We start from the raw sequence: 18,129 nt of genomic DNA on the forward strand, positions 1-18,129 counted from the left end.
TTTTGCATTCCACTGCATCATTTCAGTGCTGGATTTAACACACAAAACCATCTTCTACTAGATCTACTATTATCTGTTCCCCCTTTGTGGATAAGGAATCTAAGACTTAGAGAGGTAGTATCAGATCAGATCAGATCAGATCTGTCACTCAGTCGTGTCCGACTCTTTGCGACCCCATGAATCGCAGCACGCCAGGCCTCCCTGTCCATCACCAACTCCTGGAGTTCACTCAGACTCACGTCCATCGAGTCAGTGATGCCATCCAGCCATCTCATCCTCTGTCGTCCCCTTCTCCTCCTGCCCCCAATCCCTCCCAGCATCAGAGTCTTTTCCAATGAGTCAACTCTTTGCATGAGGTGGCCAAAGTACTGGAGTTTCAGCTTTAGCATCATTCCTTCCAAAGAAATCCCAGGGCTGATCTCCTCCAGAATGGACTGGTTAGATCTCCTTGCAGTCCAAGGGACTCTCAAGAGTCTTCTCCAACACCACAGTTCAAAAGCATCAATTCTTCAGTGCTCAGCCTTCTTCACAGTCCAACTCTCACATCCATACATGACCACAGGAAAAACCATAGCCTTGACTAGATGAACCATTGTTGGCAAAGTAATGTCTCTGCTTTTGAATATGCTATCTAGGCTGGTCATAACTTTCCTTCCAAGGAGTAAGCATCTTTTAATTTCATGGCTGCAGTCACCATCTGCAGTGATTTTGGAGCCCAGAAAAATAATGTCTGACACTGTTTCCACTGTTTCCCCATCTATTTCCCATGAAGTGATGGGAGCAGATGCCATGATCTTCATTTTCTGAATGTTGAGCTTTAAGCCAACTTTTTCACTCTCCACTTTCACTTTCATCAAGAGGCTTTTGAGTTCCTCTTCATTTTCTGCCATAAGAGTGGTGTCATCCGCATATCTGAGGTTATTGATATTTCTCCTGGCAATCTTGATTCCAGCTTGTGCTTCTTCCAGTCCAGCGTTTCTCATGATGTACTCTGCATATAAGTTAAATAAACAGGGTGACAGTATACAGCCTTGACGAACTCCTTTTCCTATTTGGAACCAGTCTGTTGTTCCATGTCCAGTTCTAACTGTTGCTTCCTGACCTGCATACAAATTTCTCAAGAGGCAGATCAGGTGGTCTGGTATTCCCATCTCTTTCAGAATTTTCCACAGTTTATTGTGATCCACACAGTCAAAGGCTTTGGCATAGTCAATAAAGCAGAAATAGATGCTTTTCTGGAACTCTCTTGCTTTTTCCATGATCCAGCGGATGTTGGCAATTTGATCTCTGGTTCCTCTGCCTTTTCTAAAACCAGCTTGAACATCAGGAAGTTCACGGTTCACATATTGCTAAAGCCTGGCTTGGAGATTTTTGAGCATTACTTTACTAGCGTGTGAGATGAGTGCAATTGTGCAGTAGTTTGAGCATTTTTCACCCAAATCACATACCAGTTTGAAATACAGGCCCTTGGATTGCTTAGTCTTTGCTCTGAGTTCATTTTTCACTACTGTACCCTCAGTACCTAGAACAGCGCCTGGCAGGTGCTCAGTAAATGTGCGCTGGATTGTTTATATTGGGGCGCTCTGACATGCAGTGTTAGGAACCCAACCCCGGGCACCTGAGCCACCTGGGAGGACAAGCGGAATCCATGCTCCTGGGAGTCTGCGTGCACCAGTAGAAGGGGATGCTCCCGGCATTCTCCATGCCTTCAGCACATTCTGGCACCGCCCCACTGACCAGTGAAGACTTGGGGCATACCCATCTGCCACTTCTGCCCACTGTAACTGCTGGAGGGTGGGTCCTGGGTCAGGCTCCCCTCCTCATGCATGAGGCCTGGCCCAACTAGTACATGTTACATGTCACTGGTTATAGAATTCAACCTGAGTATCGAGCCCCAGAATACTGACAGGGGCTCCTGCATCTGCCTTGCTCCAGGCCAGGAGTTATCCTCGAACCCGTCTCATATGAGGGAGAGTCCAGATACAGGCAGAGCTAAGGCTAGGTCCCTGCTGGAAGGGCTGGCAGCAGGTGGGGGCCAGTCAGTCCTTAGAGATATCATGCTGCTCTTGGTTCTCTTGAGGTGAGCATCAGATTCCATGGAAAAGAAAGCAGTTTGAAGCTTCCTGAGCCCGACTGTGGAGAGTATGGTGATGCAGGCCTGTGAGATGAAACAGAAGGATGAGTTCCGTTTTGACTGTGTTAATTTTCCTGATAGATTTGGCTGTCAACTATCAAGTCTGTGGTGGTGGTTTAGTTGCTAATTCACGTCTGACTCTTAGGACCCCATGAACTGTAGCCTGCCAGGCTCCTCTGTCCATGGGATTTTTCTAGGCAAAAATACTGGAGTGGCTTGCCATTTTTTTCTCCAGGGGATCTTCCCGACCCAGGGATCAAACCTGGGTCTCCTGCATTGGCAGGCAGATTCTTTACCAACTGAATCACTATATTTGTAAACAGCTGGAAATGGAGCTCTGGAAAGAGGGAGGTGAAGGCTGAGGGTATACAGATCAGGGCACTTCCCCACACTCACAATCCCCTCTTCCTGCCTCCTTGAAACGGCTAGGCTAGACGGTTCTTTGCACCATTAGAGGTGGGGCTGCATCCTGAATGAAATGAATTTGTTTTACTCACCTTTCCAGCGGAAGTTCTGTAATTGCTCACACCCTGTCTCTATTTTTACCATCTGTTGAGTCAGTTTAATGAATTTTATATGGTGTGTTCTTTATTTCAGAAAAACTGTACAACTCCACTGGACGAGATTTAAGAAGGGCCCTCTTCTCCCTGAAGCAGATATTTCAGGTAAAAAAAAAAAAAAAGAATACTGTCAGGTTCTGTTTTTGCATTGCTGTGGGATTAGATGCAGACAAATTTATGCTTTTTACTGATTACAAAAAGAGAAACGCTTTAGAGTACAAAGTGAATTTTGGTCAAAATATCAGTTAAGAGTATTTTTACCATATCAAATATTTCAAACAATAGGAAGTAAAGAAAACATCATCAGAACCACAATATTTTTCCATGTTAACTTCAGATTAAAAAAAAAAAATACCTACTACAGATGTAATTGAAGTCTTCTGCTCAATACTGGCCACCTCTCGGTGGGCTTTTCTCTACTGAATGTCAGATACAGTGTTTACCATGCAAATGCACATTTCGATACTAGTGGTGCATATTCGCCCACAATATGTGAAATTCGTTTGTGTCAATTGTATATGCATGACATCATGCAGCATGTATCCTGATGCAGTTTACTTTGAGAACGAGGTCAGTGTGGGCATGACCTGGGAACGAGGTCAGTGTGGGCATGACCCGGGTAGCTCTGAGTGTCCACTGTGTGAAGGAAGCAGTTTGTCTCGTTCATCGTCTGTTGGTGGACAGTTGCGTTCCTCTCCAGGGCTCTGCTGTTATAAACCGTGCTGCTAGGGACACGCCCCCTTGTGTGCATGTGCTGGCATCTCTGTTAGGTTCCATCTTATTCTTTGCCCCAGACTTTCCCTCTGCTTCTCCCCTGGGCAAGTCACGAGCTTAGTGAAGAGGGCTGGGACTGGGGTGCAGGCAAACTCCAAGCTGTCACCCGCAGGAGACTTCAGGGGACAGAGACAGAGAACCAGGGGTAGAGAGTGAGGCCGCTGTGCCAGGACAGGGTCAGGAAAGGCAGAATGAGTTTCGTGGAGTAGATGGCGTTTGCATTGAGCTCGTGTCTGCATAGGTTCATCGTTCTCTCTCTCATGATATTAGACTCTAGGGTGTAGTCAGTCCATTTCTCTTTAGTTCCCATCTCCTTCACACCCTTAAAGAGTGTTCTGTCAGTGATAGCTCCAGCCTGAATGGCCGTCTCCTTCATGGATGTTTCCTGTCTCGGGGGGATTGGCAGAAAGGCAGGCCAATAGGCCATCCTGCCTGCACATTCTTGTCCCGTTTTAAAACCTGGTCAACTGTTCACGCCCTCATCTTTTTCCCAGAGCAGAGCCCTTCTCAGTGACCGTGCTTTTGGAGACGAGTCCTCATTTCTCAGCTTCCCACACTACAGGTGTGACCCCGAGTCACTGTTGTCCCTTTAGATCACACATCTCAGAAGTGCCTTGAGGTTTGGGGTCAGCCTTGGTTCAGGCCATTTCTTCTGGGAGAATTGTAACAGCTGTTTTGGACACTGGTCCTCCATGACCCAGTCCATCCTCCAGCTTCCACCAGAGGGCGCTCACGAAGTCCTTCTCATGCTGGTTCTGTGTAGCCTTCTGGGTTACGTCTGAATCTCTCAGTACAACGTTGAGGCCCTCTGGCCCTGGCCTCTGCAGCCCACCTCCCTGTCCTTCGCTGCAGTGACGTCTCACTGTGATTGTGTTCTGGGAACAAGCCATGCCCTTTCCTTTCTGTGCCTTCAGCCCCGGACCTATTGAGTCTATCCCAGGATGGTTCCTCCCCACATCCACTCCCCGTGTCTCTCCGTTTCGCACCCCATGTCTCCTCCTGCCAGGGATTCTCTAGATGAACCCTCACTGCAGTCAGGGGCTCTCCAAATACCTCTGTTCCTGTGCTTACCTCTGGAATAGAACCTGAGATACTCTAGCTCACTTGTCTGAGTCCAGTCACCTGTGAGCTCCCTGGAGTCTATCCGTGGCTCTTTGGGGCCTCATGCAGTGGCTGATGCTGCTGAAGCAATAGATGAACAGGCCAGGCGATTGGAATACTCTTCTCAAGGGTGTCTATCTTCAGTCTTTCCTCTCTTTTAATTGAGTAAATGCTTCGCTATTTACTTGTTCCCAAGTTTCACTTCCCATGTATTCATCAGTGTCTCTCTGCCTCTTTTTTCCTTTTTTCAATTTCAATAAGCTTTCCCCAGCCCCGCTAAACTTATTTATTTTTAATCGAAGCAAAATTGCTTCACAATATTGTGTTGGCCTCTGCCATACATCAACATGACAGCCATAGGTATACATGTGTCCCCTCCCTCTTTAACTTCCTTCCTATCTCCCACGTCTTCCCACCCCTCTAGCTTGTTACAGAGCCCTGGGTTGAGTTCCCTGGGTCATACAGCAAATTCCTATCAACTGAACAAAACAGAACTTCTTTACCCTCTGTTATGTTCTTCTCTCGAACTCAAATTCCTGACAGCAGTTGGGCTGGACTCTTACTGCCAGAAGTCCATACTCATCACACTCCACACCCTCACTCTTATAGCCCTTCAGCCTGCCTGCTGTTTCCATTGTTCAGCTTTTCCATTGTTCACCTCACTGAGTATCCAGATGGTGGCAGAACCACACAGAGAAGAGCTCTTCCACGTAACTTGGAAACATTGCAGTTTGTGTACTCTGGGTGGAATATACTCTGAGAAGAAAAAGAACCACGCACGCATGCAGATCAACTGTTTATAATAATCATTTGCTGATAGTAGTGTTAGTATTGCTATTCTGATACTGCAGTTTGTGTGTTTTCTAATTTTGTTATTCTTAGAGTTCTTAAGGATTAGGGTTCTTAGTACACACTAAGAAAGTTGGAAGAAAGTTGATGGAAAGATAAAACAGTTAAGTTAAAAAAACTCTGGATTTCTGAATTTAATTAGAAGTATTGAAATGAACCCATGGTGTTTATTATCCTAACAAACTTGCAAGAAAGCATATTTCGAGCACTAAGTTTATTGAAAAGTACCAGAAGCAGTGATCAACCCATTAGCAAAAACCACTACTAACACAGAGATTGTGGTCTTAAAATACTGAAAGGAACCAGAGTTCTTGGAGAAATAGCTGACTTCAAGTCTGGCCTAGGAAATGGGTAAAATAAACTTGGAACATATTATTATACAGATAGCAAGGAAGCTATCAAATAAGACTAGGATTATTGCCAGAGGAACTTGGGAGCATGTTGAAGGTCTCCCACTGGCTGGCTGAAGATGGACATATAAACATCAACAAGCATGATAATTACAGTGGACTGAAGCACATCAGCGTAATCTACATGGATGAGTTCATAACAATACTAAAGAATAACAATGAATTGGTTAGCAATGGAAGAACCAGCTCTTTATTTTGAAAAATGGGTAAAATTCTAAAATCACACATTTATCTTACTTTTTCCTATATGAGCTTTAGGATAATCAAACAGTAGTTGAGGGAAGGTATGCTTATAAGAATATTCTAGCTATTTAGTAAGAAGGAGTGATATACTTAGAGTATCACTTAGAACATCAGAGTTTTGCAACCCTGAATGAATGAATAGATCTAGGTATGGAGCTTCAAGGAGAAGGCAATGGCAACCCACTCCAGTACTCTTGCTTGGAAAATCCCATGGACGGAGGAGCCTGGTAGGCTGCAGTCCATGGGGTCGCAAAGAGTCGGACACAACTGAAAGACTTCACTTTCACTTTTCACTTTCATGCATTGGAGAAGGAAATGGCAACCCACTCCAGCATTCTTGCCTGGAGAATCCCAGGGATGGCGGAGCCTGGTGGGCTGCTGTCTATGGGGTCACACAGAGTTGGACACAACTGAAGTGACTTAGCAGAAGCAGCATGGAGCTTCAAGACCTGCTGACACAGTGGAAATGAGATACAACCAGCTATTACGTACCTCCTCATGGAAACTCACACTGCCATTGAGGATGCAGTCATACCAACAGATTCAACCCTGCGTGTGTCTGACCCTGCCTCTCTACGTGGTAGCCAATTTACAAATGATCTAAGACAGAAGCACGTGTTAAACCACACCACAAGTAATCAACACAACCCAGAATACAGGTTACTCTGTAGGACAAATGATCTAGCTTCTTCAGCACACAGATTTCAAGGGAAAAAAAGAGATGATTTAAAAGACATTTTAAAGTTGTATCAACTAATCGCCACATGTGGATCTTATTTCGATCCTACTACAAAATGTCAAAAAAAAAAACAACAACTGTAAGTTTGAGATAGTTGAAATTGGTCATTGTCCAGTTGAAACTGGACATTTGATAATATTAAGAAAGTATTCATTTTTATGGTGAGTATATAATTTTTTATGGTGATTACATAATTTTAAAAAGAGTTCCTATACTCTGGAGGTACATATTAGAATATTTATGGATTAAATGATGTGACATCTGGGATTTGCTTCAAGTGAATATGGCAGCAGACAGGGTGGGGTGATAGATGGGACAGGATTGACATGAATTGATTGGCACCTGGCTCCCTAAATTGTTCTCTCTTCTTTTGCATGTTTCAAGTTTTCCATGGTGAAAAAGTTAAAAGATACATTGAGCACGTGGCAATCTGGTTTAATACCCCCTCACATGCTTGTTCTGTAGTGCTGTCTCTCTGAATTCTCAAGGCTACTGTTTCCACCTTTTACTCAGCAGACCCGTATTTTTGAACAGCCTTTGTTGGCATTATGTAGGCAAGGATGAAGACATTTGCTCCCAGAAGTTTAATCTTTTGGAAGACCACAGACCTGTTTGGAAGACCACAGACCTGTCCGTCAAAGAGCTCCATCCATGGAGCTTCCTGTTTGGAAGACCCCAGACCTGTCCGTCAAATAGCTCCATCCCACAGTAGTCTTGGGTGGATTCCACAGCCAGCAAGCTGTCTGGAGTTTAGATCACCTTCTTCCACACCCATGTGTCTGCATCTCTCTCATCTCTTGGGTTTCCTTGATGTGTGGAGGTTCCTTTTGGAACTCCAGTGTAGAGGGTGTAAAAACACAACCATTGGTCATTTGGATTGAGTTGAATATTCCTTGATTAACAGGTGTCAGAAAAAATGATCACAGGTTAAAGTGTGGCTATTAATCTGAAATTTAAGGATAATCTCTTATTAGTTAGTGTTAACATGTTGATTTCATTGGAGTCAGAAAGCAGTGTTTCAAAAATCATTTATTTATTAATGCCCATATACTTTAAGGTATGTGTTCAAAATCCTGCATGTTGCCAATTTGGAAGACATTTTCTACATTTATTATCAGTATATTTTAATTTCCTAAGTGCATTATCTACATATGTGCATCAATTTTAGTTAGGGTTCTGGATTATTTTTATAAACACTGCCCAGTGTCTTTTTCCAAGAGCCTTTGCTAGGCAGTCAGCTCTCTGCTATATGAATATTAGTGATTAGCTTGAGTGGTTTCTTGAGAGCTTGTTCTCACTTTTTCACCATGAAGTCATGTGTGAATCTAGTTTTAGTTAAAGTAATAAACATTTGTTACATGCTTGGAAAAACTTTCTGACTAGACATGAGCTCATCTAAATGTTCGCTTTTCACATATGCTGGTGGAAAAGAATATGGATGGAGGGAGAATTATTTTTATTTCCTTCATACATACGAGTGTAAAGTGATTTTCCAAAAATCATGATATTGTCCCATTTTCTCTTGCTTCCAAAGCCATGATTATCTTCAAGTCTGAGTTAACACAGCTGTCTTTCATTACCGTTGGGGCACGGCAGTGTTCACCCCTCCCCCCAGTGCCCTCTGAATGTTAAGAGTGTGTTTTTGGTTCAAAGGGAGTATCTGCCTGGCCTACCACCTCCTCCCCCACCCCCACACCCCTTTGCTCAAGTCCTCCATCCATATAATTGGAAAATGCCATAAAATCAAAATGAGAGGCTGCTTTCAACATGGAGACAGGAGAATTATGCCAGTGTGTCTAAATTACTTTTTTCTTTTCTGGAGATAGACCGTGGTTGCTGACCGTTTCTATAATAATAACCTTTAATTATTCTATTAAACTTTCTACTACTTACATCACTGAGGTTTTTCATGTTTGCTCTGTTGTTATAATTGAAGATGAATGTATCCTAGCTGCATTTGAGACAAGGCAGGTTCCAATCAAGGAAATCTCCCAAAACAGTAGTGGAAAAGTTTGTCTCATAGGGCTCTATCGAACTTGGTACTCCAGGCAAGGGGCTGGCTGACCATAGTTAGGTCATCTTGGCCAAAGTTTTGCCACTCCTGAGTCTTCATCTGTGAAGGGAAGGCAGGATTAGATGAGTGATTCTTGAACTGGTTGCCCTTTAGGATGGATTTCCTTGGGAATTTAATGTCAGAACCTGGACCCCACACCAGAAATTCTGGTTAAACCCATCTGGGAGGGGGCTGTTCCTGTTCCTTTTTAAAAGCTCCATTGATGATCCTAATGTGAGGGAGTCAGGGGTGAGAAGAAGACCCTGAGCGCCTCTGTAACCCCTGCAGAGCTTATTAAGCACTGGTTGCTGGGCCCCACAGTGGAGCTTCCTGTCCAGTAAGTCAGGGTGGAGCTGGCTACTTTGCATTTCTAACCAGTTTCCAGTTGACGCTCAGGTGCCTGTGGCTCCGGAGAACTGTCTTTGAGAACCACCCTATTAGATGACTCCAGTGATTCCCTCCAGGTCCTGCCTTCTGTGATTAGACTGCAGGCTGACCGCAGTGGCTCTTTTGAGGGACAGTGTGGCTGCTCCAGACACACGGTGAATTCTGTATTCTGCCTCCTTGCTTGTCCTGTGAGCAGCACAACTTGGGAGGTGGAGAAACTGCTCCTTTTCTTTCTCAGATGCTGTTTGCAAGACCCTTGTAACCTTCCTTAGGGATTGTCCTTTGAAACACACGAGTGGCTTTGAATCCTTCACACGATGGTCTGTACTGCAGGCCAGTGTTTCCTGTGTTGAAACCCAGCAGGCTTCATGTGGCCGGTCCCTGGGGACCTGTGGGGGCCTGGAGCCTGGTGATTTCTGAAGAATGAAAACCAGATCACTATAAATATTCCTGACAGTCAGGGGATTCATTTGCTTTATCTTTATTAGATTGCCCAGAAGGCAATAATTGGTCTTTGGCAAACAACGACGTGAAGACTGGTTGTAAAATTCCTCTGGCAACAGTTAAGATGCTTCATTTGAATAGAGCCGAACAATCTTCAGAGGTCAGTCTGGAGTCAGAGGCTTGTACGTAGTTTTCACTGTACAGCCTGGATGGACGATGGACCGGGACAGTATTTGAAGTTTCTCTCTCTCTTTCTCTTTTTTTTCTTTCCCTGTTTCCTGCCAGGATGACAAGGATTTGGTGCATGAATTTGTAGTGGCTGAAGGTCTGACGTGTTTGATCAAGGTGGGAGCTGAGGCAGATCAGAACTATCAGAACTACATTCTGAGGGGTAAGTTACGCTGGGTGGGTGGCACCCAGCCCCTCCAGGAACTTCAATACTGAGAGCTTTTTAAAAAGACTTGGATTACCAGGTAAGGTGATGAAGACGTCCTGTAGCAGAAGATGACTCCTTCACCAGGTTTTATCAGTTCTTGTAACTTAGAGACCGAGTTCATTTTACTGACTTTACGTGAAGTCTCTTCCTAGTCATTGAGAAAAGAGCGTTCTGCACACTGGGTTCTTTATATTCTCTTTTACTTAGTGAGAAAAGGGACATACCATGTGTCTTGAAAAAGGCCTGCTTTGCAGCACAAAGCCCCCTAAAACCAACAAGGCCAGTTATTACCTGGGAAAAATACTGTCTACAACTTTGGTTATCCCCGGGAGCACCTGTAAGAAGCACGCATTCCTCATCAGGTCTGGGGTGGGCCCAGAATCTGCATTTTAAAGAAGGATGCTGGAAACTACCTCTGTAATCTCATTTTTTTTTTACAAAGTGGTGCATGTGTGGTGTTTTAAGCACTGATTACTATTCCAGTTCATAAAGTAAATGCTCTTTTCAGAGTTAAAGTATCTTGTGTACCTTCATGTAAATAATTTTCTTTGCTTCCGTAAAGTCTGTGAATAGGTAGGGCGGGCATTATTAGGTTAGATCATATGACATAGCTATTATCAACAGTATTAACTTAGCAGAGAAAAAATTTAATGTAGTTCAGTATTGTCTCCATTTTGCAATTGAAAAAGCTGACTCAAAGAGTTTGAGCACTTGCCTAAAAAATTCACTTCTTCTCGTGTGAAGTTGACCACGGGCCATATCCAGGCACTGGGGTGCATCATGGCTGATTGGGGTCCTGTTCCCCCTTCTGTACCTATGCCTGTAACTCCACAACTCTGTGCTCATATAAGGAAGAAAAAGACCTTCTTTTCTTTTCCCTGGATGAAGGCAAAATGCACAAAATGTGGTTTAATAGCAAATGTCCTTGGTTAGAGTTGAATGAGATGCGCACAGGGAAGCAGTCTCCTGCAGTTTCCTGTGTGTTTTAACCCCGAGAAGGTTTCTTATGTGCTGATTTGTGACCCAGCACCTGGAACTCTCTGGATCCTTTCCCGTTTTCTCTGTTTCTGGAGAGCCACTGCAACCAGGGAAGAAGCAAAAGGGAAAACTGAGCACTCATTAAAAAGAAATTTTAACAATGTATTGTCATAAAAAAATTTTAAGGATGTATTGTCATGTCAGTGTTAATTATTTCTGTTCATTTTGATAAGTGCCAGGTGTGTGTGCGAGAGAGGCTTCCTCAGCCTCGGTTTCTCTGCTCCATGTGTTTGTCAGGCTGGCGAGGCACCTCCTTCTGTCCACTTTCTATCTTTTCCTGGATGTGTGGAAGTGTCTCACTACAAGCTGTTGGTACAAATGCTTTATGGATGAATTTTATGATTTCTGGCCTCAATGTCATTAAATCATTTATATGGAAGCTTTTATGGTATGTGTAGACAATTAACCATAGACTTTGTCCTGCAAATGCAGCAGTCCTTCTGTGTCTGAAAAGACGTGTAAGGGCCTTGATGCTCATCCTCATATTTCCATCTCCACTGGCCCAGCACCTGGAAGAGGGCACGGCACAGAAATAAGGAGCTTTTCCTCTGTGTTATTTTCCAGGTTACTTATACCGTGGATGCTCATAAGTTGAACCACTTGGAAATAAGTATACCTAAAATTGCCTAATTCTGAATACCAGGTCCAAATTGACAGTGTTTTTTTGTTGTTGTTGTTATGTTTAAAGTATACATCATTTTCACTTAAAAAGAAAGTCTTCCCCAGGGGATGCTGGCATGAATACACAGACCTCCACATACCTCTGTAGAACTAATAACATCTACATGTTTATGCTCTGAGCCTTACCTAGGCGTGTGTATGCATTTTATAGAGCCATCATCAGTATAAGCATCTTTGTTCATCTGCCTCCAAGGCTGGAGGGGGTGCGGTGGCTCGGCCTGCTGTGATCAGCCCCCTCTTATCAGGAAGGTAAAATTCTTGTCAGGAGCCCCCCCACAGACCTCCCATGGATTAGAACTGGGTTGCATGACCACCTATAGCTGCAAGAGAGGCTGGCACAGCGGGTGCTTGGCTTCCTGGACTCTAAGGGGAGTCAGGCAGCAAGAGAGAAGGGGTTGGCTTTGTGTCTGCAGGTTGCTCGTGCCTGCCACATAGAGGGAGTGAGGACGGAAAAACTCAGCCCAGCTGAGAAAGCCTTCTGGTAAGCAGTCCAGTGGTGGCCTGGTTGGAGATAGAGAGGCATCTGTCTGTCAATGAGGGCATTATGATATAGGGGCAGTGTAAGCTCAGTGACTGCACAAGGTCCCAAATGATGAATTGTGTCCATGGTTCTTGCAGGTAATCAAAGATGGTGTTGACCTGGAATACTTCAGCTGGGCTCTCCACCCAGTGTACACTTATCATTAAGCTTGTGGTGGCTTGTTAATCTATAGTATCCTCATCTGCACTGGAAAGACACCAAAAGCCATCACCCAATGCTTGAGAATCAGAACTCCCAGGCACAGCCAGGGGAGAGCCCTGCCAACTGCCTGCTACTTCTCTGTCCCTGCAGGAAATGCCACTGAGGTAGGACCCTCACATAACAGCCCTGCCTAATCTGTGAGGAGACCCCATGTCTCCATTGCCACCACCGAGGTCTTGCCTTCTGATTTTGATTTTCCAGCGGTGTCTGTTTATTGGAGGCCAGACAGCCACCATCTGTTACCTGGGAAACGAGTGAGCGCCCGCTCCCATTCAGGTTACTACAAGATGTCCTGCTTTCCATGTAGCTGAGGGGCCTTTGCACACCTTCCCCACTTCCACTGAGTCTCAGAGAACTTGGGGTAAGCAGGGCACTGGGTGCACATGTTAGCATGTCTGGACGTATCTGACTGAAGCCCGTGCCAAGAAAGTGTGCTTCTGAGGAATGTAAAGGACAGATTTCTTAGGCTGTGACTTTTGTGCTTTGATATAAGGAAGCTATCATTTTCCCCAGCCCACGTGTTGAGTCACCCCTTCCTGACCTTGAAGATGTGGGCTTTTCTAGGTTGTGATCGACTGCCAGCAGCCACCAGACATTTGCAATCAAGGACAGCCTTTGAATTGCCTCTTTGTCCAACCTCATTTTAGCCAAATTACCTTGGGTGAAGGATGATGAAGCTGGATGCACATCAAGAGAGAGAAACTGGGAAGAGGTGTCCAGTTTGGTCATTCACCGTCCCCTGGGGAGAACAAATGCTTCCCTGGGCCCCTCGGGAGAAGCACGACAGAGGGTGAGGGCCGGCACCTCTACTGTGGTGTCCACAGAAGGCGGGGTGAGCAGGATTAGGGTTTGCATTGTGTCAGTGGGCCCTGGGGTTCAGGGGCCATGAGGACAGAAATGTCAGGGCGTGGAGTGTCAGTGGCAGGTGGTTGGGGGTGTGGACTTGAGCTGCTGTAGAAGGGGACTGACTGACCTCTAACCAGAGCCTCCAAACCGAGCCCAGACGTCATTTGGAAATGCTCACAAGCCATAAGGTGGACCAGTTGTCCCGGTGCTGTGGGGGAACATGCCCTTCACAAAATTTCCTCAGGAGTCCTGGTCTATGTGACTGTATATAAGGCCCCCAGATCCAAAGGAAACAGGAGCATTTGGAGAACCCACTCCTTTTCACACCTGCTTTTAGGACTCTTGTAATTTATCTTTATTTTTGTACTCAATCATCTGTCAGCTTTTTTTTTTTTTTTTTTTTTTAAGGCCCAAGTATCTGTTGCTCTGTGTTGAGGGTGTATCTGCTAAGAGGTAAATACAGGTTTTAAGTTACGGTGTAGCCTTGTACTCTCCATAAATGTGAGCCAGCTGCTGGGAAGAGGTCTTAAAGGCACAACATGCAGAAATAATATTTATCTGACTTACTATTCTTGAATGGTTATACCTAGTGATCTACAGGGTGTGTGTGTATGTGTATGTGAGAGAGAGAGAGAGGGAGAGAGATTGCCCATATTTAATATATATATATACTAAAGAATTTGTAATCTCACAATTATTCTTATTGAAGTAAGACCTTGAAAGCTACATTCCTGGGAACTTGAACTTTCTATGCACATGCTGAGCATTCACAATAGGCCATGTCAGGCCCTGGGATGTGCTGATAAAACCAAGCCAGGTCCTGGAGAAGCTCCCTGGAGGTGCTGCCTGTGACCCGCTTTACATGTTATATTGCAGATGTCTTACACATCTAGAAATTGCATAGAGGTGATCTGCTTTGGTGAGGAAAGAGAAAGAGATATGTAGGATCAGTAAGACCAGATGCCTTTTCTGGCTGTCCCTCAAAAGACTGCCTCTTACAGGCTAGTTTTAAGTGGAGAAATTTGATCATTTTGCCTAAAGCAAAATACCCATTAATTTTAAAGTATTCTAATTCTAAATTCTAATGACTAAAATACCTAGTCTTTATCAGAGCTGGTTAAGATCTTAGAACTCTTTTAGCTCAGGCTTTGCATTTTAGGAGGAAACTGCAGATAGACTGTGTTTGCTCCTAAATTAAAAAAAAAAGAAATTGAAGTATAATTGCTTTACAATGTTGTGCTAGTTTCTGCTGTACAACACAGTGAATCAGCTACATTTGTTTAAATGTTTTAATGGTTGACATTTAAAAATTGAGAGATTTGACATTAAAAAAAAAAAATCCAGATTTCTGGTGTCTTTGGAAAAACTGAACCAGAGAATTTCAGTGCCTTGCCAGATATCACTTAACTAATGTGGGGAAATGCCTTGTGTATTAGGGGTCTCTTAATGAGGATCAGGACTTGTGGTCAGATAGCTTTGGTCGGGATCTATATCACCAGGAACCAGGCAGGAGTACAAAAGGATCAGATGGTAACCAAATGATGAAACCAACATTCTCCATCCCAGGAAAACCTAAATGTTTATCTTTTGACATTTCAAAGCCAAGGTGGAGAGTGGAGGTTGGGTTCAAACTAGATGAGGGAGGGGAGCGAGGGGCCCAAACTGGCGCCAGGGGGAGAGACGAGAACAGAAGGCGGGAGCTGCTTACTTCCTGAGCCAAAGTCCATTCCTTGGCTGCCATGTTTTCTATCCTCCACCCGGAGGATGCTCCTCTGCCCCTTACCCTGGTCCTGAGGGGCACCCAACTGTCCGGGAGGAAACGTCCTCTTTCTTACCTCTTGCTGAGTCAGGACGTCGGGAATTAATCATGGCAGCCACATGGCTAGTTGTGTGGGTGACCCAACAGCACGTGTCGTGGTGGTGTTTGTCACAGCCCCTGAAGAGAGGGGAGTTGAACCCAGGGTCACGGACAGAATCCTCCTTCATTTGATGTTTCTCCTCTTAGTCAGTCAGTGTGATGGGGGCTGTTCCCACTAGGAAGTCACGTTGGCCATCTGAAGTTAACAGCCCAAGGGGCCAAATTGACCCTGCAGAGATGAGAGTGTCAGGGCATCAAGTCAGTGGAATAAATGTGGCCTGAGATGGCACAGCTGACAAGAAAACCTGGTAAACACTGATATGTAGATTTTAAAAAAAAAAAACGGAAATAGAGTTTTTAATTTTTTTTTATCGTGTAGTTTGTGAAGACACAATTGTCTGAAAGGCAAACAGCATAAAAAGGAAAAATGTAAAAAACCACCCATCGTCCCATAAAACGAAGACCGTTTTCTACCCACCCGTGTACATGCTTGTGTTGTACGTGCCTTTTACGAAAACAAAGTGTCCTGCCCAGATGTTGTCAGCCACGACCCCAGGAAGGGAACAGTGGGCCTTGGTGGCTGGCTTTGTGACATCTCCTAGTGTGCTTAGTCACTCAGTCGTGTCTTTTTGCGACCCCATGGACTGTAGCCCACCAGGCTCCACTGTCCGTGGAATTCTCCAGGCAAGAATACTGGAGTGGGTTGCCATTTCCTACTCCAGACATCTCCTAGTCCTTGGCACTATTCTTTAACTTCTTTAAACTGCTTCTCCCTCACCTAAAGAGATAATACCTTCTTTACAGGAATGGTGTGAAGCTTAAAGAGCTCATTGTTGTTGTTTAGTCGCGATGTCGTATTTGACTCTTTTGCATCCCCATGGACTATAGTCTGCCAGGCTCCTCTGTCCATAGGATTTCCCAGGCAAGAATGCTGTAGGGAGTCACCATTTCTTACTCCAGGGGGTGTTCCCTACCCAGGGATTGAACTCGTGTCTCCTGCACTGGCAGGTGGATTCTTTACCACTGAGCCACCAGGGAATCCTAAAGAGCTCATAGAAAGATCTAAATAAAGGCGTGAATTGTAGGTATGACAGGTGTTATCAGTAGTAATGTTGTTAATGCAGTAGTCATCTGTTATGGGCTGAATTATGCACCTCTCAAATTCATGTTGAAGTCATACCCCTCAATACCTCAGAATGTGACTGTATGTGAAGACAGGCGGTTAAGTTAAAATGAGATCATTTAACTGGGCCCTGATCCAGTATGACTGCTGTCCTTAGAAGAAAAAGAGATTAATCACAGACCTGTTGAGGGGAAATGATGTGAAGACAGAGGGAGAAGAGAGTCAAGGAGAGAGACCTCAATAGAAACCAACTCTGCAGACAGTCTGAGCTTGGATGCTCATCTCCAAACTGTGAGAAGTAAAGATCTGTTGCTCAAAGCCCAGAGCCTGTGGTATTTGTCACACCAGCTCAAGTGGCTGATACACTGTCTTTGCAAAAGAGACTCTGGGAGTTATTGGGTAGTACCTAGGGTGAAAGTCCTGGGGATAGAGTTGCTGGGTTCAGAGGATGTACATTTCCATTTTATTTTTGGTTGAATAATTGCCTCCGGGGTGGATGTGTGAATTTACGCTTCCGTCCGTGGTCTCCACTTCTTCTCGTTTACCCCAGGCTGGGGGTGAGCATTCTTTGTAATCTTTGTCATTCCTGGTGATTGCGTGCGTGCATACTAAGTCCCTTCAGTCGTGTCCAACTCTTTGCGACCCTATGAACTGTAGCCTACCAGGCTCCTCTGTCCATGGGATTCTTTAGGGAAGAATATTGGAGCGGGTTACCATGCCCTCCTCTAGGGGAATCTTCCCAACCCTGGGATCAAAACTGCATCTCTTGTATTGGCAGGTGGGTTCTTTACCACTAGCGCCAACTGGGAAGCCCGTCATTGTACAGAAATGTCATTCCTGATGATTAGGGCACACTTACTACTACTATGGACCAATTTTATAGTCATTTTAATAAAGTAGTTTGTAGTTTTTGGTTGTCATTGTGTGAAATTTGTCCATAAATTTAGGAAGAATTGATATCCTTATTTAAAAATTCAGAACTATTGCCTAGATGCTCTTTCATGGCCCGGGACAAATCCTTTGCAAGAATATTTTCTCCATCTAACTCTTGTGTGCCATGTCCGTCCTCATTTGTTACAGAGCTTTCTGCATATCTCCCCAGGTGTTTTTGTGTTTGTTTTTTCTTGTTTATTCATTTTTGAATTGGGTCTGGTATTGACCACATGAAAGGATGAGAGGATTCTCTTGGATCTTTTTCCTATTTATTTTGTAAACTTGGCTTGGAAGTGTCATCTAAGAAAGATCTGTCTTGCCCTCCTTGGAGGTGTTTTGCTTCAGTTGGGGAACACTGTGTCTTGGGGCCTGGATTCCTCAGTTGTGGCAACTGCTTGGCTAAGACTGGCTCAAGAATGAAGTACTTCTTCCCGAGGGAGTGTTAGCTTCCTCTTCTTGTGTCTTTGCACGTTGGAAACTCTCCCTTTGAGGACTTAGATGAGCATCGTGCTGGCTGGAGACTTGGTCTGTCAGTTCTGGGTGCTCACAGCTGTGATATGTGGGCTGGGCATGGCTGGAGAAGCTGGGCCACTCATACCTGTGGGATGTGGCCTCCACATTTTGTTTGTTTACTCTCATTTGCTTTCCTGCTGTAGTTTTTGAAACCTCTGCTTTTGGTGTCTTGGTGCCCTGGTGTATCTCACCTTGGCCTGACGTTTCTGTTCACATGCTTGGCATGCTGTTGGGGACATGGCCTCGGGGTTGAACCAGTCACAGA

The 18,129-nt window shown here is 44.7% G+C and overlaps 1 protein-coding gene across 10 annotated transcripts in view; it reads left to right on the top strand.

Moving 5' to 3' along the window:
- FHOD3 (formin homology 2 domain containing 3) overlaps positions 1–18,129 on the top strand; it is a 521,378-nt gene that overhangs the window by 229,225 nt on the left and 274,024 nt on the right. For all 10 annotated transcript variants that reach the window (XM_044934658.2, XM_044934661.2, XM_044934659.2 and 7 more), the window contains 2 exons: positions 2,732–2,799; positions 9,980–10,085. In XM_044934658.2, coding sequence (XP_044790593.2) covers positions 2,732–2,799; positions 9,980–10,085 — 174 coding nt within the window. The remainder of the gene's footprint in view (positions 1–2,731; positions 2,800–9,979; positions 10,086–18,129) is intronic.

This window comes from Bubalus bubalis, chromosome 22 (assembly GCF_019923935.1).
Source record: "Bubalus bubalis isolate 160015118507 breed Murrah chromosome 22, NDDB_SH_1, whole genome shotgun sequence".
Taxonomy (NCBI): Eukaryota; Metazoa; Chordata; class Mammalia; order Artiodactyla; family Bovidae; genus Bubalus; species Bubalus bubalis.